The sequence below is a fragment of the Erigeron canadensis genome, chromosome 3 (assembly GCF_010389155.1).
Source record: "Erigeron canadensis isolate Cc75 chromosome 3, C_canadensis_v1, whole genome shotgun sequence".
NCBI lineage: Eukaryota > Viridiplantae > Streptophyta > Magnoliopsida > Asterales > Asteraceae > Erigeron > Erigeron canadensis.
The window spans coordinates 25,462,597-25,486,407 of record NC_057763.1 but is presented as its reverse complement, the minus strand read 5'-3'; the positions used below and the strand labels follow the sequence as shown (position 1 = coordinate 25,486,407).

Sequence of the window (23,811 nt, the reverse complement as noted above, 5' to 3'; positions counted from 1 at the left end):
TAACGTTTTCATTATACAATATCTTTTTATCATAATGGTATAATGAAAACGTTATATGTAGAAAAAAACAAATGAAAATAATCAAAGACCAAATGTTTAAAGTAAAACCGTAACTGTGTGAAAGCTGTTTGATGAAAACTTGAGAACCTAAAAGTTTAGTGTCACGAAAATGAAAGCAAAAACTTTGATGTGGAATAAATGTTAAAAAATAGAAATTTTAGGGGGTTAAAACAAAATTTGGTTAAAATTTAGGAGGTTGGAACGAAATTTAGTTAAAATTAGTATGTACTTTAAAAGCTTGTACATTCCACGTATAAAGTACTTGTATATTTATAGGTTTTTAGTATATATATAATAACTTTTATCATCGTTACGTCTTACGTTCATGTTGTTTTTATACATCTTAATATTCTTTTATATTATTTTTATTGTATTGCTACACGTTTAGTTGTTCCTTTTAATTAAATTTTCATCTTTTAACTTGTATCCCGAAAAAAAAAAAATTCATTTTCATTATTATTGACTAGTTAACTTTTGGGTTATCAGGTTTTCATCATACAATTTGCACACAGTTATGGTTTTACTTTTAAAGATTTGGTTTTTGATTATTTTCTTCTGTTTTTATACATATATATAACGTTTTTAATATATAATAATTTTCATCATACTTAGGTCTTATATTCATGAAACATTTAAAGCATTAATAGTTATTGTTTGTGTTTTTATACGACTTATTATTCCTTTATAATAATTTTAATGTTATTGCTAGATGGTAAATTGTCATTTTTAAAGTTTGAGTACGAATATTTCACATAAATTTGCCAAAACTTTATTATATAAAAAACATACCCGTAGTAATATGCGTGGTCAATAACTAGTTTGAATCTTGTTTTGGACAAATTACTTGATGGTGACAAGGAAAAGGTTCGAAAAGGGCACGAAAAAAAAAAAAAAAAAAAACCCCATTAAGTTTGCTTCATCCGAATCAAAAAATGATGACCCGTCATCTCTAAATATCCCGAATAAGAAAAACCTCCTTCGTTTTAGCTAAATCGAAAGACTCTTCAAAAGTTAAATTAAAAGTTTTTGTTTTTCTACATGAAGTTGTCACCAAACTCTTTTTAAATCTAAAATATGACATAGCAAAACAAGAACATGGACGAAGCCCTTGCATAAAAATAGAGATAAGTGCATAAAAATGTATTAAATTTGTCACGTAAGTATCATAATTTGTTACCCGTTGAAGATTGGATGCATATAAATGTATAGTATAATAAGTATGAATTGAAAATTTGACGTGCACGATAGATGTCATTTACATTAAGTAGTAAAACATGATAAGTACTATAATTTCATTATATATGGTTCCTCGTATTTCAAACTATAAATGATTTAGTATAAATGTGACAGTTTGTATATAAGAATTTTATAGAAGCTTGAATTTATGATTTTATAAGTTTGGGTACCAAAAATTATTGTAACTTATGATTCAATAATCGCCATAACCATAAGCTATTAGTTTAAAAAAATGTAAACTATATAAAATGCAAATCACCTAGATGTCCTCTGGCTAATTATAAGCTACTTCACCAAATACATTATACCAACGAAGTTTCTGACTGAAGCTGCCATTTATACTCTTGATTAAAGTCACAAATAATCACACCGAATATTTCAGATACAATTTTACTGCTCTTGTCTTTGTGTTTCCATTAACATCAACTTTCTGATAACTTTTTGGTTTTAACGTGTTATAATGTATAAGTTGTAAACCATCTAATACTTTGTGTATTATATTTTAATCAGCAAACTAACTCATTTAGGTGAATGAAAACCCAATGTTTCAATACAAGCAGCAAAGCACGGCTAACCATCTCGTTACAGGACATTAGGCATCCAAGGATTACTATCATACCATTTGTAACATTTGAACTCTAGATACAAAATCAAAGTTGCAAAATTATATGCTTATACTACCAGACAAATCAAATAACTACCAAATGATCTATAACCCAATACCAAAGGCTTGAAGGGCTCAGTTGCAATTTGCCGTAGTGAGACACAATGTCACACAATAACAAAGGGGAGAATTAGAAACAATCATGCAATTCAAAAACCAAATCGTATACGGGCAACCCTCTTTTAGGCTTTGCTATAAACTTACATGAAAGGAGTAAAAAATCCCAAAAGGATATCAAAGGACATGGTGTATTTGCGACAAGGAATGCAGCTTGTCTTAATGTTGAAATACTGTTTCACATCAGATGCTCCAGCTCGAGCTCAATCAAGACGCTCCATCTGCACACAGAACGTATACTTTTATTAGATCATATTCGTTGCAATTTCGTCTTGTCAACCAGAACTACATATATTAGTGTCGGAGTAACCTTTTGAATAAGAAATAAATACATTCGGGCTCGTTAACTACAACTTTTTAACCTAAAGTCGCTTAGTGAACTGATTATGATACAAGTCAAAAGCTTCATTTAAGTCCAACTTTTCACTTGGTAATTTTGGGGAAATGGAATAAGAGGATCAAGTATTTGTTAGCTCAAGGGGTAACTTCTCTCTACAGACATGCATTCTATAAGAGAAGATGTCCAGATATGAAAAGATACATGGCATTACCTTCCAGAGGCCATCATTAAGATAATGCATATTATCCACACCAATGCCCTTGTTAATTGCCTTTCTGCAAAAGTAAGAAAATACAAAACAGCAAATGAATATGTACACATCTTAAATGGGATCGAGAAAGGCATTTATTCATTCGAGATAGCAAAAAACTTTCAAATTGTAGGAGGACAGGAGTTATAACCTATTAACAGTATTTACAGAGTTTTATGTCAAATAAGTTATGGTTATATGGATAGATATTGTTTATTACTTATTAAATTTTTACACCATAGTCATTAGGGCTATCGTTAGTAAAACCCTTACCCTTCAATCCTGGTAGTCATGTGATTCATGTCCCCCATACTTCCGTTACATTTTAGTTATATGATTCTTTAATATGATATGCAATATCAAGATAGATAGATGTCACAAATTGCAAATATCAAATGCATATCAGCGATTACGATATACTGTGTACAGACATAAACTTAGAAAACTATTGCTTTCAAGTATTTCTGTCAGCTAATATTACTACATATAGGGATAATACATTGTTCATAAAGGTATATAAAGAGTTAAAGACAGCTGAACTTGATCTAGGGGAGAAACTAACAACTTGTCTCCACATTCTTTTATTCCTTTCTCGTCCCATATATTTAGGATTTAAGTGAAGATTTGAAAGCTAACATGCATTTCAGTAGATGACAGAGAACGTCCGACAAACCGTTCATGAACAACTCTTAAACGAACGAACATGAACACATAAATGAACGAATGAGAGCAAGATTCATGTTTGTTCATTTAACCAAACGACATCTACTTTCTTTTTTGCACTGTTTAATTGTTATAAAATTTCCTAGGAATTTGGATACTCTGTAAAGTTCAATTTACAACGTAAAGATTCTAGTTAGTGGTTATATATTAGTTAACTACTTAACTTGCAGTTTGGTTGTGTTCATTTACGTTCGTCTGTGTTGGTTAACAAGTGTATCGTAACTACTAAGGGTATCAACAGAATACAGACCAATCACACAAAAGAATCAGATGGAATTGGACCTACAATGCCAGTACTGAAGATGTTTAATTTTGTTCTGGGTTTTGACTAACTCAAAAGGCTGCTTCACGATTTGGTTCACAATTTGGTATATAAGTTTGGTCCCGCCCGTTACGGAACATAAATACGTCTGTTCCAATCCTGTACATAACCAGGTTTTTTATAATAACTTCTATTTATCAAACTTAAAACAACGTCATTATATATATTATTCATATCATGAAAACCCTAAGTTTGTACTCAGTATAAGGTCCGGTATGAGACTGAACAAATTTTAAACCCAAACTGTCTAGACTTTATTGAGTTTAAAGAAACTGGTAGTTGTTTAAACTTTTGTCGCATTTCTTGTTTATAACTGTAGACTAAAAATTGGCTTCATATAGGGTTACAAGCCAAGGCTATTGTGCTTTTCATGAAGAATATTTCTCTACCATGCTTATTAAACAATACGTAGTATTATACAGATTGTCTGCTTCATAAGACTCAAGGACTTCTTCGGCAGCCTAGTTCATTTCTTCTCAATTCCAAAAGTTCATTTACCAGGCTTTCATCCTACATAAACTAGTACTAAGTTGATGGTTTACACAGTTTCTCAATCGTTGGAGATTCAAGATTAAGTAACCTTGCTAAGATTAGAGTTACTTTTCAAGATCAGTGTGATACATATGACTCAATATAAAATGATCCCAATTAGCTAGCATTCTTTGATTGAAATAGACCATAAGGGCCCTTCATGTCATATAAAGACAAAAACCAGCTCAATAGTTTTGCAAGTCATATGAATTTTCAACCAAAAGGATGCTTAACATTTGACTAGACAAAAATATATACTTACATATCTTTTGCTGACATTTTCGTAAAGCCAATGGCAAGAGCATGTTCCTTTCCCTCAGCCATTATTGCCTGACACAGTAGATGAACAACAAAACCTTTAGAATTAAAACTAATTAAAAAAATTAAATTCAGAAATTAGAAAAAATAACAGTTACTAAAAAAAGTTTAACATTTTGGTAGATGGAGCAACAACTGTAATAGGATTCTAATTCACATACCACTGGAGTTTCTGCACCGACTTCCTCATCTAAGATGCCTCCAGGTGATGTAAGACCAGGACACATGATATTTGCACCAGCAAGGACAAATTTTATTGCACCCCTATCTACTTGTAGTTTCTTCATTATGGTTGGATCTGTATGCAAATAAAAAAAATCAAAATTAGATTTATTATGAGATTAAGTGGACAAAATTGAAGTAATATGACGATGGATGTTTATCATGTTGCGTTGATGATATAGTATTTCAAGCAAGGTTGAGTGTTAATTGCCATGATCTAAAAGCCAGTATTAATGTAATCACACATAAAAGATCTTCCATCACCTACCAATTAATTATTCAAGATAGTAAAAACAGCAAATACAAAAAATAACATCCCACCATGCAACTAAGTTGATCAACAATTATTTTCTGCGAGCTACTAGATGGTGGTTTAGACGTTTCAATATGAAACATGTCATGTCACCAATTAGTCTGAAGTAGGAAATTATCTCATTTTGGGAAGGAGAAAAACAGTCCATATGTTATCCCTTTGAGATCATATGATCACTAGTTCTAGTTGTGAAATAATCAATTATTGTAGTACACCTTACTAGGAAAAAGAATAAGGAACTCTATAGCTTGGGTGAATAAAGGTAAAACTGACAATAAAAGCTGAAGCTTCATGAGCAGACTATATTAATTATAAGTAATAAGATAATACTTGAAATCTTGTAAACAAAAATAAGTTACTGAAATCAAGTGCAGCTATTCAAAGCACATCAGTTGTTTTAACCATAATTAAACTTCTCACATCCTACTAGCCTACTACACGTAAACTAACTGTTTTAGTCATTGATGACGTAGTTGTAATTTAAATATTTAATAATAAGTCTGTTTGTTCCACAAGTACATCTAAAATTTCTATGGTTACAGGCAGAAAAAACTTAGTAGGTATTTGATTGTAAATATGGAATTATTATGGGTTTGAGTTTAAATGGGAATAGATTTTGAAACCCACCACCCAGGTGGGTTTAAATTATGGCTATTTTAATGGGTTTGATATTATTTGTAATCCAAGACTATCAACCAAACACTTTCAATTGGAATGAAAGATATTTCTTCATTCCCATAATCCCATGCCTATAAACCAAACACACCCTTAATGACTTATCATGTCTGTAGTAATTTTTTTCTAATCATCTTCTAGTTATACACAATATGCTTAGAAGCGTGCTACTTTATTTTTTTGAAAGCTATGAGTCTTGCTAGATGATCTTAGGTTTCTGTGGTAGCCTACTAGTTTTTTTGTAAATTAAAAAAATGAACGGTCTATTGTGCACCATTAGTTGGTCTCAGACTGTCAGTAGGCTATGAGTTGGTGGGAAGTTATCAGAAGAATTAGTTCAACTTCTAATTACGTTCCTTGTAACTCAAACTAATGTAGACTTGCTATGAAACATGAACTAAACTCAGTATTGTATCTCAATTGCTAGTGGAAAGTGAACTCTACACCTCAATCAATTCACAAACTTGTGCTATTTCATGGTTATATGACATGTAATAATTCTGTTGTCTCGTACAAGGATAATGACTAGACGGTTGATATATCAGACTTGACCTTATATTTCACAGTTTGCATACCCATCCATGTGGCAAAAATTTGGTAAGCTAAGTACCAGGACCACCAAAAACTGCCTACAGTGTGTGGGGATCACAAGGCCACATCAACATGTCTTCCTAAGATAATGCGCAAAATGTACATAGACATCATAGTAATTTGGTAAACATGACAAGTGAGATGAAATGAGTAACTTCCTACTAAGAAAAGATATAAATAATTGTGGTTCCTATAATACAAATGGAATTATGTAAAACTTTATCATTCACCGACTATATTTGACAGAACTGCAATTAAGGACCCCAAAATACAAGATGCCAAACCAAATACTGTGTTTAACAAACAGAGAGAAAATAAAAAGAAAAGAAGTTTCTGCGAACTCTTATAAAGCCAAAGGAAGAATCTGATACGAACCCATCCCATTATAGGCTCGTATCATGCCACAAGCTAGGTGTAGAACTTACTCCCAAAAGCTAGCTCAAAGGAGGAAGGGACACCTAGGCTTATAAACCACCAGCCAATCCCATACTTGGCCGATGTGGGATCATATCAGAATCTTAGACTGATATAAAGTAAACCGATATTCATATTGAAACCTAGATGAAAGATGCACAAGCAAGAGCTTTGAAGACTCTACCAAAGGAAACCTATAGATAGTTGTTGCATAAGGATCAACGTCAAAGCAACGAGAATGTAAACAAAAGAGATGAAGACCATTTGGCATCTCAATCCACTAATTATTTAACACCACTAAGTTCTTTATATGTAAACAAGAGAACTATAATGATCAATATTGAATTTCTGTAACTGCCTATTCCAATTATGTGCATTCCTCTTGAATATGTTTCTTAAATACAATACATGTTTATGCACACTTCTGATAACACAAACACACGATATTACACTACAAACTAAGTGAAAACAGAATAAAAAACACACATACATGACGAAAGGTACAAGATAAAAAGTAAAAGTATATATTAGAAAACCATTATGTACTCACACTGATGAAGGAGTCGTAGAGTAGGCATATATGGGCCATCACGTATGTTAAAAAACAGCGGCACGTTGTTCACGACAACCAGATTCAGATGATTTTGACTAACAACATCCAATCAGAACAAAAAGGAGCGTTAAAGACTATTTAAAGACCATAAGACTGCCATTAAACAGGTGCATATCAAGAAGCAAATTAATACAGTAGAAAAGGAATAACCATTTAACAACAATGAGAGGTGATTTCTTCGGAAGCAAATCGTCCAAAACTAGTTCTAGTCCTGGATACTGCACAAGTCACGGGCAACCAATGTCAGTTCAAGTAAGCATAGATACAAAAACTTTATAAAAGAACAAAACGAAATTGCTTCCAAGAACCTCATCAGCAATACTTTGTCGAATTCTTCTTTGCACAGAAGCTTTAACTTGATTTTGCCCGGATACATCTTCCGAGGTAAACCTAAGGGTAACAACAACGCAAAACGATACAAAGATTAAAAAACTTTTTCCGACTCTCGAACATAAACCCACATTATATTAGTTTGTAACAACACAGTCCCGTCAAGCCGAGACGACCTCTTAAATGACCTAATTTCGATTTTCGACTACTTTTTAGTAACATTTCTTTCTATGGTCATTACTTACAAATCTCGAATACCCGATAACTGAGCTCAAATGGGCTTATATAACGAATAAACAAACATATTTGTTAAAAAAGCAAGTTACTTTAGATGAAATACATATACAGTATATATATATATATATATAGATTCAGATAAATGAAGAAATTTGCATCTTATACAATCAATCAAATAATAAGATCAATAATCAATTAAGCCTAACGGAAATTAAAATTAAATAAAATTAAAATAAATATGAAGAAAAGGGTAAGGAGACTTACTTTTTGAACATTTCAATTAAATTAGAAGAAATTATATATAAAAATGGGTTTTTATGTAGGGTTTAAGCAGAAGAAGGAGAAGAAGGGATGGAGACAGTTTGATCTATCTCACACGGGTAATTTTTTTCACAAATACAAGTACTAATGGATCCGGATAGGTTTTCTTTTTTTTTTTTATTCGAACTGATTCGGGTCCAAATAAACCTTTAATTTCCATAGATAGAAAATATTTTATTGAGATTAAAAAAAACGAGGTATGTCACCCGAGCGTTGCCCCGAAAAATATTACATTAATTGTGTGCGATAATAACATATAAAATTTGTTACGAATACGGTTCCGAAAATGAATTGACATTATTTTTTTTAAATGAAAAAGTAACTATACGTTAAAGAAATTTTTGAGATATAATAACTTTATAACAGTTAATATAAATCTTGATGAATAATAAATTAGTAAGTAGAAAATTAAAATAAATTTAGTAGAAACAAACCAAAACATAAAATGTCCAATATCATTAAAAAAATTAGAAAGTTAAACATATATATATCATGTATTTAAAAGTGAAAAATTAAAAAAATTATTGTTAAATATCTTTAGCCTATATAGTATAAGTATAAGAAAATGTGTAGGAAGAGTAGAATGGGAGCTACATGTGTCTAATTAAAAACCTAAAAGAAATATTAAAAAAAGGGAGAATCAAACCAAGGACCTATTAATTTAAAGTTTAGACACCAAACCAACTCAACTGGACATCCTCTTGTTTATAAATGCGGACATATATATATATTATACCATCGGATTAGAAAAGTAAAAAAAAAAAGTTGCACGCAGTCTCATATTTCTGTTTTTATGATAGTATATATAATTAGGGTTGTAAACGTATTGAACGTTTGATGAATTGTTTATGAAGTGTTTGATGAGAAATACGTTTATGTTTATTCATTTAGTTAATTGAATGAATATGAACAAACTAATCTGAGTTTGGTATTCCTGGTTTACCCAATGTCTTGAGTTCGATCTTAGGGATGACAAAATCTTGGAGTTTTTCCTTCTGAATACTTGTAACGGCTCATGGTCAACGTCTCGTTGTCTAGGGTGCATGTAAGGTTTCACCATTATACCGACTGAACATTTGAAAAAAGATGAACAAACTAATCTGTTTGTCTAGTTATATGAACATTTATGTTCGTAAAAACGTTCATTCATTTATGTTTATTTGTATAACTTTTCTTTTTGAACGACAAATTAATCTATTCTTACGACCTAAATTACACAAATGCATGCCAGTACTTTCGAAACCCTCCCCCTAATAATCCACTTCTATAAATGTACTAAGTGGGAAACGAACCCTGATGATAAATCACAAATTCAAAAACCTTACCAATAAGTAGCCAATTATATTGGCTTATGTTAATTTTTATATGATTTTATTTGTTAATTACATTGGTGGTGGTTCTCGGCTTTCGAGGACTTTTCCTGGGGTGGCAGGCAGTGACCGGACAGTCAGGGATGGTGGTCGAAATTGTGGGGGAAGATGATGAAGTGTGTAAACCTCAAAGATATATTATCGCAAATGGTCTTTGTGGTTACAAACTGGACGAAAATGCCCGCACATGAGGAGGTTAACGAATGAAACCTAACTACTGTTAGTGGCCAGGGACGAATGTCAATAAAAATGAAAAATATAGGGACACCTAATGAAAAAAAACACATGGATAAAAATGCAAATCGAGCAAACCACAAGGACGATTTGCGATAATTTCTCTAAAATTAATCATATTTAGTTGTAGTCTATATAAAATAAAAGTTTTAAGCTACAAATAAAACATATAGTTTTGTATTTTGGAGAAGATTTGGGAATAATAGTGTATTGACTCTTTTAAATTAACTAAATAGTTGAGTTTCTAATATTAAAATCATGATTAATAATGTTGGAGAATTATTTTTAAAAGATGAATGCTCTATAAAGTTGAATGTGAATCATGATGCATTTAGCTATACGTTTATACGAGCATGGTATCTGCGACGATGATGGTGGTGTGATGGAAGCGATGGATGGTGATGGTGGTGACCGTGTCAAATGGTGTAAGTAATTGATGTCAAAATGTTTTATAATATAAAGGGGTAGTAGAGATATTTTATAATATAAGTGAATACTAATGGTGTAATTTAATATTAATGGTTGGTGGTAATTAATTCATTAAGGGTAATTTGGTTAATTCGCATGTCTCACATTTTCTAAACTTTCAACCCATGGTTATAATTTTTATATAGTAATATAGATTAGTTGGCGAACGTAATGAACGAATATGAACAAACCTATTATTTTGGGTAAACAATATGAACCTATTTTCTTATTGTGTTTTGTGTTTTGCATATGTTGATATTTTGTTTTGATAACTTATTAGTATTTATGTTTTAATAAATTTGTGATAAAAGGTTTTTTTTTCTTTTTGTGAAATAGCATGGGATCAAATGGTTAACACCCTTGTTTCTAGAGATAGAGATAAAGGGTACATTCCTCACCCCATGCAAAGGTCGAAGGTACTTTATAATCATTTAGATAGAACCTCGGAACAGACTCTCTACCTCAATAGTGGTAAAACTGTTTACATCTCAACCTTCCTATACACTATCAAGGTATTAGGACCCAAAACCCGTGAAAAATGCATTGGGTGATGCTTACGTTTCTTTTATATATAAAAATGGTTTGAACTACTCACAAATATCGGGAGTCTAATATACGTTGTCTTAACCAGATCCGCGCTAAAGAGTCTTTCGTAGTATAGATCCCCAATTTAAACATCTGGATATTTCGATGAGAAACTATATCACCCTGAAATCTGGAGAGGAAAACTAACCTAGGTTCGCAATAGGTGGAAGTTAAATATTGGTTTTCTCCAAAGTTCATTGCGAAATAGGGACTGGTTAGACAACAAACAATCGCTAATAAAGACAAAAGAAAGCCTTCAAGATGGAAATAAGAATAACAACATACCCGGACAATCTATTTATAAGTTTCGTCTTTAATTTCCACTCTTGTGATAATGACTATGATAAATTTTGATAACCGCCTATCAAACAACATAAATACACGTCGTAAAACCTGCTATCATAGTACATTTCGATAAATTAGACGTTTATGTATCATTTGCAGTAGAAAGTTAATTCTGCAGACAATAGCAAGGAAATGTAATTTTGAATCACAACTGTATAAGGAAGGTGTCGAATATATAGTTCATTTAAGGGTTTGAGATTATATATGAACTTATATGTTACATGGCTAACCACAACCAAGGTGACCTAATGTTAGAATTCCCGGTTTTTAACTTCATGAAACAGGCCATGAAAGGGTATAGAAAGCGGGATACCCTGATAAGTCACATACATCTAAGTCAAAGACTCACCCTCCATGGACAACATGAACTAGAAAAACCTCATTGTTTTTAGAGAAATTGTCACAAATAGTCTTGTGGTTTGCTCGATTCGCATTTTCATCCTTGTGCTTTTTTTTTATCATTAGGTGTCCCTATACTTTTAATTTTTATTGCTAGTCGTCTCTGCCACTAACAACCGTTAGTTTTCATCCGTTAAACCCCTCATGTGCAAAGTCCAGTTTGTAACCATAGGGACTATTTGTGATAAAACATCTTCCAGCCACCACTACCCAAACTTCTGGCCACCCTCACAGCCTCCTGCCGCCACTCTTTTTGACCATAAAAAACTCCGGCTATCATCTATCATCCCCAACAACAATTAGGGTTTCATCTTTAAACACAACCACAGAACCGTCGTCGTTGCTGCTGCTCCGCCACTCTACCGCCGCTGTTGTTGTTGTTTCGTTTTCCAGCCACCACTACATGACTCCATAACATCCGAGTAAAGTATGAAACGTAAGTATCGATCTTCTAAACAAACCCATTTCGTCCCTCTCTCTAAAAACCCTAATCTTTTTTTTTCTATCTCTCTCTCTCTCTCTCTCTCTCTCTCTCGCAACACGCACCACCGAACTACCATCACCTCACGACGGTTTAGAAAGAAGAAGAGACGTTCAAGCTTCAATGCAGGTCATTATAGATCTGACCATGCTCGATTATTATGTTTTTCTCTTCGGTTTTGGTAACCATAGTGGGGTGGTGGTTCTCGGTGAACTTTTCCGACGGTGGCAGGTGGTGGCCGGCCGGTCAGAAGTGGTGGTCGGAGTTGTGTGGGAGAAGGAATCCAAAGATTTTTTTTTAATCCAATATTTTCATTACTAATAGTCTTTGTGGTTACGAACTTGACTATTATACCCTCATGTGCAATAGGGGATTAACGGAGCAAAACTAATAGCTATTAGCTTAGGGACGATTGACAATGAAAATGAAAAGTACAGGGACACCTAATGATAAAAAAAAAAAAAAAGCACAGGGATGAAAATGCGAATCGAGCAAACCACGGGGACGATTTGTGATAATTTCTCTTGTTTTTATTTGTTAAATGGTTATGAAGATCAATGCATGTGTTGATTTATGTTTAATACATCAAGGTTTTGATCTGGAAAAGGTTGAAAGTACTCGAAAGAAAAATAAAAGAAACAAAAGACCACAACAGTGCAATTTGCAAACATCATATATAATCTATACATAAATGTATCAATATTATGAAGATAAGTTCAGAAAGCAAACTTAAATGCACAACCTGACAACCTCAAAACAGCATAGCCATTTCAGGGTTGCCATGATAACTTGATGATCTCTATCAAACTGCCACAAAAATCATTCTGGAAAATGAAAAAAATGAGATCTGAGTGCAATTTGCCACAATATGGAAGAGCTTTAAGGAAACCTAAAACTCAGACATACCATACAAATATAAAAACCCAATAGATTCTCAAAATCTACGTTTCAAAGAGTTTGTATCCGATCTCAAATAGAAGGATACTTTGGACAAACTGAGACGACCATAATTATAAGATCTGAACTTGTGCTCCTACTGATAATACAAAACTAGCATTACTAAGGGGTATATCAAATCTTCATCTACAATGTGTCGAGTTTCATTTTCTATTTGCTTGACTAGCAGGATACTTTGGGCTCATTTTTCCTCCTAGCTTCCTTGCAGTACGTTGTATTGCTACTTCTCGTTGCCGCTTATTATGGCTCTTCCTTTTGCTGCATGCATTTAAAGGGAGAGTATAGCTAATTATATATCTTTTTTACCTGTGGGTTGGTAATGGGTCAAAACGAGTTAGGACAGGCCTAACCAAAGTCCAAAGAAGCTTCCTTTTATCCAATTATAAACATTGTTTTATCAAAAATTACAGTTCTAACATAACAGCAACAGTCAAACTTTTTACTTTATTATTATTAAGGCAGGTTTGGAGGTAATCTATTTGAATACACTTTAAATAACATTTGACCCATTCAATCTGTTTCCTTTTTAGCTAAGGCGTTTAGCTTGACCATTGGACTTTCGAGAGAAAATCTTTGAGAGGGTATTAGATGACCAGCAAGATTATCTATTTCTAATTCAGATCTTACAGATAATAGCAGAAATTCGAACCTTACAAAGAGAAGCCCTGCTGTAAGAACCAATCCCCCAACAGCCCACGACACTTGCTCATTAATTGACATTTCCCTCACCCACTGCTGAAAATCAATAAGAAATCCTGAACTCTCAACATTGCGTGGAACACCAGAATGTGTAGTCCTCCATGAATCCACCACAGAATCTAGACTAGCTTTACCACCATAGCAAAATGTTTCTTTAAAATCAGTAGATAGCTTCACAGAAAAGCCAGATGCTTTACATAGCTCTGTGCCATTTGAGACCCATTCAGAGGCTCTACCACAAACAGTGTCACTGATTCCACAAGGAGCAAGCACCTACCATATCATATGATCTATTAATATGAGCAACCAAAGTTTGGCACAACTTTAGGTAAGGTTAAAATAAGTACTCAATATAAAGATTTCCACAAGCACATGTCATGTACTCTATTGGAACAAAAAGGTAGTCTTAGCACATTTGCAAATTATCAAATTTATCTAATCTACGTCAGGAAGCTATCAACATCTTCTACTAATGGAAACTAGTTTCTATGTTCACACTTCTAAATAGTGTGCTTAAATGGGCAGGTAGAGCGGATTGGATACTAATCAAAATGAGTAAACTGTTTAAAACATGTCAGATTGAATTTATCAAACCTGCAAGGCTGCAACCCTTATTTTGTTGTTTCTTTTCTTAAAATTCCGATAACTGATGCTTTAAATAGGGTAATTGCTATACAAGGTAACAAACTTTGGTCAAAAAATTTTCTATGGGGGAATAAGTTTTTGAGAAATTTCAAGGCTTAAAACTTTCAGATTAGATGAAAGGGAAGCTGACCCGGTCAAAATGACGATGTATCTTAGTAAATTGACCATGTGACTATTTGGAACTGATTAATTTACAAGATGACCCTACATGAAAACTTTTTGAAAGTTCAATCTCTTTTGCGGGTGCAAACAAACTTTACTTTCCCAGATGGAAATCTAACAATGCCATTACCTTTTTGTGCAACATTCCCTTTTAAATCTGATTAAAAGACTGCTATCACAATGATTTAAATAAATTTAAGAATTTTTAAGCATTTTAAATATATTTAAGGTGACTTGTGATCATTTTGACTCTCACCGACACATTCAACAATTTTCCATGTAACCAATTTATTTTCTTTTTAGATTAACCCATTCAACAACTCAGAGGTAAAAAGTAACCAAAAGCTGAAATTGCCTAAGTAGGAGCATATGTATGGTATCTGATATTGCAAACCTGGTTCTTTGCATCCATAGCGAAGTAGGCATTAGAGCAAGCATCATAAATCCTATCACAAAGAGAGGCACATATGATTGGAGAGCCTGATTGTATGCCAACTTGTGGATCACAAATAGAACATTCTAGAAGCTCCCATAAATGTAAGCATTCATCACTGGCCTCTCCAGTTGAAGCCAATCTTCTAATTGCCAATAAAGCAGGATGAGTCTGGGTGACATCACAACATGTCTTTTTGCGGAACAACCTACAAAGAGTCAAATCGTTGGGCCCCTTGCTAACTCTTCTTGGAGGTTTCCCATTGATAGAATAAGGGGGAAACCGGCCACCAGGAGAAACACAAACTCCACCAGATTTCGCTGCACCAACAAAGAGCCGGTTAATAAATACTTCTAGTATAGTCTAGTATGACTTACACCAAGAACCGACTAGCATAATATGTTTAAACCAATCAATCAATAAGGTACACAACAGCTCAACAAAACAAAATTGGGACGGGGTTTGGAAATGTTCGGTAACAAGTTAAACAGGTTCAGATCAAGTGGGTTAACTTTAGGTACGAATCAGATTGGTTGACCCAAAACGCCTTTTCCTTCCCTCCATCCCAAAACTATTGTCAACCTCACTATTTCATTTTGCTGCAAAATATATCCACTTCTAAAAAATAGGTAATACTTGATTAAGTTTCTTATATAATCCCTAACTAAAATTACCATCAAAAAACTCAAAGAAAGCATTTAATAATTGGAAAAAGGGTAACACTGATAATGCCAATAATATTTATTCTATTTGAAATGTTTGTTTTTGTCTAGGATAATTACTTGGGATGTAGGGAATAATTAATTAAACTGTTACATATGGCTCAACAATTATATTCAATAATATCCCATAACCTTTTCAATGGAATAGAACGATTTAGGGGGTTTTATGCTGGAGCGACTTTTCTACCCATTTGACATGTTTGATTTTAAGCTACTCTTCTAATTTCACCATCTAGGCTGGTTAGAGATCTAACATGATGTGAATCAACCCATTTATTAGAAAAATGGGTCACAACTGCGAGATATAAACTTGGGCACTATGTTTTTGGCTAAATAGTAAAAGAATGCTATCAAGGAGAAAATTATATCTAGCAAATAACTGACTAGTACAACTACACAAAGATATAAGCTCACTGCTAGGCCTAGGAATGTCAACCGGATCCCTAGAATTCTGGTCAATCTGTGTAAAACTATGGTTCTCTGGGTTGAATTGGGTGATGACCAAGTTTTACAATGGCTCCAGCAGGTTGCCATATAAATTTCTCCTAGAGCCAGGGCGAGTTGCCAAACAGACTTCTCCTAAAACCATTGTGCATCAGCTCCTCTTTCAAGAACATCAATATGCTGGAATTATTATAAGTCAAATGCATGAGATATACCTAACATCCCATTCATGGAACTTAATAAGTTTGCATAAAACTAAAAGGATAACTCTTGTCACTAAAATGTACCTCAGTTTCCAGTGTTCTTTTAGAAAGTAGGTACCAGGGTGATAGGATGAAAATTGTACTACCAACACATGCCATTTTTCCCATATATACTACATCTGTGCACCGAGAGTTTCATATAGGTATCAAATGGTGTAATACCAATACTGCAATGCCAATGGTACAGACACTCACTGCTTAGCTGTGACTTTAGAGAAATGTCACTATTAGAAGAGCTACCAAATGGCACGACACACAACTTGACTTTTCAGGAAAGAAAAGCTTGTGATGAATTGACATAGGGAAAAACATCATAACAAGCTGTAACTTGTGCTAAAGATTTCTCGGTCACTTATATGTTTCTTCTCTAGTATGTACGAATCTTATATTTAGCGGCATTTACAAATATACATTTGCTTCCACATTCATATATATGGAGTTCAGCAAGCCAAGACTCTGAAAGCACAAGGGTCTAGAGTGATTCAAAGATACATAAGATAAATGGACATTATGGAGTAAAGAGACCCTTGAACGGCATAGTACTACTAGATGATCCATGAAGAAATAAAACTTTTCTGTCAAATAGAAGTAGAAAAGGCACCAGGGGAGCTAAAACATTAGGTTGAAACTATCACAATTTATAACGTCAGAACCTGATTCACATGAAACTACTCAAAAATACTAACATTAAAAATGCCTGCGAGAGAGTTCAAAAAACAAGTCCACTGGAGCAGAATCTTGGCATATGTCAACACTGATAACCACCAATACGTAGAAGGTCCAAAAGAAACATACAAGAGTCATATTCTATACATGCAGATGAGAAGCTAAATTCATTTTGCACGAGATAAAAGACTAATTATGTTAATCACACCTTTAACCAAAAGGTCTTGATACACGAATATTAACCTTCATTCATTGTATAAGGAAGGGTATGAGTCAGAGAACTTGACGCGTCACTAAGGAGTTAATTGAATTGTTAATGGTATACTTTACAAGGGTCGTTCTAAAGCAGATGAAGAGCTAGAAATTTCTTTAGTAGAAAATTTTCATATAGATAGATAAATTAGAGAAGGAAAGGCCTTTATCTGCTTAAATCATGATGAATGTCACAGCGTCCCGAAATACTTTGACAAAAGAGTAAAACACCGCATGATGATGTCAAGTATCCTCTTTAGTTTCTTCCTACATACTTTTTTAATGACAATTCACAGTTTTTAAGTGTTATAAGGCTGGCATACAGATACAGGGTTGGGCTTCATATGGTTTTGTTCGATGGTCAATTAGAATCACTAACGAGGAAATCTCTATGTCATATGGCGATACAAAGACTTGGTATAAAGAGTTACAACAAGTGAAATGAAGAGATCATGGACATATACACATAAAGGTGTAACAAATTGGGAATATGGGAGAAAATTGAGATGTTTGACATTGAGTGGAGATTTAAAAAACCATTTGTATTGCCAAGTTTCAATGAAAAAAGCAAACAAGGAAGTAGCAAGAAGATAAGCATGTAAAATGAGAATTTCCTAAGGAGAGCGAGTTTTTGACTCAGATGTACGCGCCCTAACCAGGGTATCCCTGTGACCGTTTAGCCACCCCTATGATGTCACCTAGGAAGGTTTGAACCTCAGACCACTTATGAGAACATCCAGATGATTGACCACTATGCCACCTCGGTAGTGGGTTAGCGAGAAGGTGAAGCAAATAATGAATGTTGGACAAGATGTCGAAGGTAAGCATCACATATAAACGTACAAACTAGATATCTACATAAACAACTATATAGAGCTTTCAAGCATACACGTAATTCATGTTTTCAACGACATCCTACACTGTAAATACGATACTCCCATACTATACTCCTCGTAAAAATACTTATGGATGTGTATGTATTACTCGTAATTCCCTTCCTAACAGAACTTTTTTTTGAAAAAGAGGGACTGATGGAGCTGAAAACTGGCTCAAACCGGCCCGTATTCATCGCTAGCTAACGGGGTATTTCGCTTAACTAACTAAGGGAGCTCATCAGCTTACTACATAACCATAATACAAAAAATATATATATAAACAAAACCCAACAATCAAAATGATGACATATATGTATATCTATATATACATAATGAAATAAGTAAGAAGTAAGTACCAGCTGCAAAAGGATTTAAAAAAGAAACGATCTGTAACAGAAGAAATAATACTCCATACGAATCCAACTTTATAATTCTTCTCCTTTTTCGTGAAATTAAATCCATATTTGATTTGATACTGATTATTTTCAAGCGTTAATTTATGAAGAAAAATATCTCATTTTCGATGATAAAAATTTAGGGTTTCATTAATTAAAGTCTTTGTTGTGTGGAAGTCTCACTGGGTGTGTGCGAAAGAAACTATAAAAATATTTTCTCATCAAAAAATTTTTTATTACAAGACCAACTTCTTTTATTAAGTTTTAGAATTTTAGATCCTCAATTGTTAGTGGCTGGGAGAAAAACTGAACCGAAAAATGGAAAAAATATATATATATAAAACCGAACCAACCAAACCGAAAACCAAACCAAACTCATTAGTTTTTTAAAACCGAACGGATCGGTTTAGGTATCGCAAAAACCGACCGATAAAACCGAACCAAACCAAAACCATGTATACTTTGATTTATTGGATATTTTGTAGTTTTGTAGCACTATATTTATAGAGGTATGGTCGTCAGTTTATGATATTAAAAGATAAGAATTTTGTTTTCTATACGAAGTTGTTGCAACACTTTATGTTTGTTTATAACTAGTATTTCTACCCGGGTGTTGCCCCTGTAGAAAAACATAACTCTGGTGATAAAAGTTACAAAAACATTAAGCCGAAAAACAAAATTTACGTGACAAAAGTTAAGAAAATAAAAGTTGTTGTTCAAAGTAAAGAAAATGAAACTTTGGTAATAAAATTTAGAAATCAAAAGTTATATCGTAAAAGAAAATAAAAGAAAACTTTCAGAGCAAAGTTTAAAAACAAAGTTATATGAAAAAAAGTACAAAAGTTAATAAACTTTATACCTAAAAACAAAGTTTGTATGTTGAAAGTTTAAAAAGAAATAGCTATGTGACGAAAGGTAAAAGGGGAAATGTAAAAAAAAAAAAATTGGTGGAAAGTTTAAAAAGTAAAAGTTATGTAGTAAAAAAAAAAGAAAATAAGGGTCGTTAAGTCCGTCACCTAACAGTCGTTAGGTCTATTTCCTAACCGTCATTAAGTCCGTTAATTATGTTGGATGCTTTAAAGGCTTGTACCTTATGCTAAAGGGGGAGTGCTTTTAGCTACAATAAAAAAAGAAAATAAGGGTCGTTAAGTCCGTCACCTAAACAGTCGTTAAGTCTGTTACCTAACCGTCGTTAAGTTCATTAATTATATTAGATGCTTTAAAGGCTTGTACCTTATGCTAGGGGAGTACTTTTAGCTACAGTAACTCCCTTCACATTCCAACTTTATTTTTTAGTATATATATATAATGTCACAAGATTCTAAATAAACATATTTATATATGAAACAAGGTCTTGTTCTAACATAATAATAATAAAACATACAATAGATGTGGCTATTATCTATTCATAGTGTTTATGCTACAAATTGCACTGCATAGAGCTTGTAGCTCTTTTCACCAATTAAAAAACCTTTTTAGTGCTATGTGCATTGCTTTTTTTTAAGTCTTAGTTGACACATATATCCTTTGAATTTTCATGGAAAAAAAATAAAAAGAAAAATGACTAAAGAAAAAATCAAAACGAAACCAAAATCCAACATACACCGAACTGCGAAATAGAGAAACCAAACCGAACAAAAACTGATCCAATGGTTTCTGGCTTTCAAAAACTGAATGTTTCAGTTTGGGTTTCGGTTTTAGGCCAAAATCGACCAAAACCGATTCAAGCTCACCCCTAATTGTTAGAGTCATGATTTTATATCTGGTTAATATGATCTTCTTTTTATCTTAATTGTGAATTATTCGCAATTGACGTCAGATCCGACATATGTTGTCTTGATTGAGTTTGTGTTAGAAAAGTTCATTATAGAATAGATCCCCAACCTTATGAACTCTTATTATACTATTTAGAGATTTAGAAGTAAAAACCACTCATAAGTCATAACACCATAACTGGAAATTAAATACTTATATCCAACCCTAATATGCCTAATATACGACTTGAATTTGAGACCTAAATATCAACCTGTCCTAAGATCTTTTTAAAAATATATGTGACTAATTTGGTACATATAGATATATGTATAAAAGTATTACTCGTATAATTATATACATGAAAGTATTCTATTTGTTTTTCCTCTAATATTAACCTTTAATGTGTCATGTGTTAAAATTAGATTCAATGCGTTTTTATATATTTGGTTTGATTTGTTTCTACTCTAAGATAGTTTGGATAACTAGATTGGTTTATGGTTCCATTTAATTTTCTAGAAACAAAAATGAAATTTGTTTAACCTTTTCTCTTATTAAATTAGATCAACCTTGAGCATTAACACAATGGTTGAAAGGTCATTCCTTCATTCATGAGGTCTTGTGTTCAAGCCTTTAAGAGGCATAGGAAGTCCCTTTATGAGGGATTGACTTGGGTATGCTTAGGTTCAAGTCTGATGGGTCATGATTTACCCCTATTAATCACCATGCCTTCTAGCGGATTAGTAGGGGGATTAATAGGGAGTTTTCTCCCATCGGGTATTTGAAATAGGCAAAATCACTTCGAGTAAGCTCTCTAGTGCAGACCCAATTAAGACAATGTATACTAGACCCCCCTGTCAAATCTAACTTAATAATTCTTCGTCTAACCACTACCTTAAACCCTAGCTGTCAGAGGTATCTTCTAAATCCACTATGTGGGCCCCGGGGGTGAGTTTACCCAAGGTCTCAAGTTCGAGTCTTGGGGTTTTCATCTCAAAGGAATTTTCGGAGGGGGTTGGAGGTCAAGAAAATTTCTGGTTAAAATTGTCTCCAATACGTCTGAATCGAAACTCTTTACAAAAAAAAATAATAATAATTCTTCGTCTTCTTTGTGAAATTAAATCCATATTTGTTTAGTACCAGTTACATAAGGATTTGAACAAGAAAAGATTGGTAACAAAAAAAATAATACTCCATACAAATCCAACTCTATTATTTTTCTATCTTCTTTGTAAAATTAAATCCATATCTGATATTCCTGATCCATCAAGTTATTAAAACATAAGTATAGTATGTTTTAGATTAGATTTAGTATTGTTTTCTTATTGATTTGTGTACATTGAATATATAAAGTTTTTCATTGTATCAATAAAATTCATATCACAATAGACGGTTTATTTTGAAGGATTAATTATAAATAAAAAATTTTTTATTTTGGATTATTGTGTTTAGTTCTTGAAAATTTTTCTAAACTTTCCATTCTCAAATTTTTTTTAAAAATGAAAAAAAATTTCAACCTCAACAAAACAAATAGAAATTCAGAAAATACATTTAAATTTAGATTATGTTATTTCATTTTCTGTTTTAAAAAACCAAAATATGTTGAGGTACGAGAAAAGGGATGAAAATTGAAAATTGAAAATATTAAAAATAAAAATGATGTTTTTAAATTCATGTGATTATATTTTCTGTTTATTCTTAATTTTTCTTGTGAAAAATTTTATTTAAAAACATGAATTTTCCTTCACTTTTAAAATGGTTCAATTCAAATTTATCCAACCAAACGTTCAACTGTAGTCGCTGACTCGATGAAATCTATGGCAGCGCTTTTGACAAGTACCCATCATATGTTGGATTTATGGCATCTAAAAATCAACTCGTTGACAAACTACTCGTAAGTTCTTATTTCTTAGTAAATATACACATTCGCAAATCTACCCCAAGCTAAAAACAGATTAGACCAAAAAAAAAAAAGAACCATTTGGCTTTAGAATTTAGAAGATTGATAGGCAATATCGACTCCCATCTTAAATTTAATTATGGGCCTATGTCTTACGTTACTAAAGTCATACACTGGCTCGGCCCTTTGTTAATTCCAACCACAAATCCAAACATCCATATGCACCACACAAATCTTTGGTGTGTAATAGTTCCTAGAGGGTTAGTAATAACTAATCTTTGGTTATTCTTAGTTTTGCAGGCAGTCTAGTTTGGCGCCAGTCTTTCTCAATTTCGGGTTCAAACAACCACTTTAAGTTTGCCCATGGCTCACATTATACGTACGGACAAACGACATATAGAGTTGACATAACCGTACACTACGATCTCAAACTGCCAATGATCCCTAAACCAAATACGTTGGCTTAAACACGAATCGCATCCAAATCAAGTGTTGGATCTATCCTAAGAACAATTAAAATACTCTGTTCTGATTTTCCAACTAATAGATGACCAATATATGACCAACATATGCATCACGAGTACATAGGCAGATAGGCTTCTAGTTGGCTTTGAATTAATATGAAGACATTTTTTTATGAGTAAACAAGCATGCCTTTTATATTAATATTTTTTGGTTGATCTTGATAAGATCAAATGTTTAAAGTTTAAGCTCTTGCTGTAGTTAATGCTTGAATCTTTTAAATTTTAATGGTGGTTTAGTTACTATCTATGTTTGTAGTTGATGTCCATAACTTACCAACAATCACAAGTGTAACATGCAAGCGAAGGATCTCAGCAAGTGCAGCAAGTGCTATATAAATCAGCGTACATGACCCCAATTTTAAGGGACGAACTCATTTTTAAAATTTTTTAGTTATATATAAGTATATTTTAAATTTTAAATACTTATTATAAAATCATCATTTTAAAATTAAATATTTTTTACAAGAGGTTAGTTTTCAACGAGATAGATGAAAAAAATAAGTTCTAAAACACTTTTTTATAAGAACATTTTATGTTTAATGAATTCCTATAAGCAATTACTATCATTTTTTTTATACTTATCGTATGAGTGGTTTTTCTGTGAGAAATATATGGTTTCTTGTTACATGGGCCCACATTTTTGAAATTTGATTTTGCACACAGACATCGAAATTCATTTGTCAAACCTGGTTAACCGTGTTTGTTCCATTGCAAGTTTCGTCTATAGCCGTCGTTAAAGGAAAAAAAGGGATTAGTCATCAGGTCTCCCCTAACCTGAATTCCTAGCCCCGCATTAACTAAAATGCCCCACCCCAACTAACCTTTATGATTCGTGTTAACACAACAACTCAAGAGGGTTCAATTTCATAAAGTTAGTTTTAAAGATCGATTGTGTCCCATCGTTCTTGTAGAAAAGAAAACGTTCGTTCAAAACACCACCACGAATCATAAGACACCAGAGTA

At 32.9% G+C, this 23,811-nt stretch overlaps 2 protein-coding genes across 2 annotated transcripts; both read right to left on the bottom strand.

Annotated features, from left to right (window-relative positions):
• Nucleotides 1–1,824: 1,824 nt before the first annotated feature.
• LOC122593266 (malignant T-cell-amplified sequence 1-A) lies at nt 1,825–8,369 on the bottom strand. The gene is made up of 8 exons (XM_043765654.1): nt 8,221–8,369; nt 7,698–7,779; nt 7,540–7,607; nt 7,327–7,424; nt 4,723–4,859; nt 4,506–4,573; nt 2,629–2,692; nt 1,825–2,298 (listed from the first exon to the last, which is right to left on the bottom strand). The coding sequence occupies exons 1-8, from the start codon at nt 8,229–8,231 to the stop codon at nt 2,281–2,283; spliced, it is 546 nt and encodes a 181-aa protein (XP_043621589.1). The 5' UTR covers nt 8,232–8,369; the 3' UTR covers nt 1,825–2,280.
• Nucleotides 8,370–12,803: 4,434 nt separating this feature from the next.
• LOC122592761 lies at nt 12,804–18,896 on the bottom strand. The gene is made up of 4 exons (XM_043765059.1): nt 18,634–18,896; nt 15,017–15,375; nt 13,766–14,088; nt 12,804–13,374 (listed from the first exon to the last, which is right to left on the bottom strand). Exons 1-4 carry the CDS (start codon nt 18,737–18,739, stop codon nt 13,260–13,262), a joined length of 903 nt encoding a protein of 300 aa, XP_043620994.1. The 5' UTR covers nt 18,740–18,896; the 3' UTR covers nt 12,804–13,259.
• Nucleotides 18,897–23,811: the final 4,915 nt, after the last annotated feature.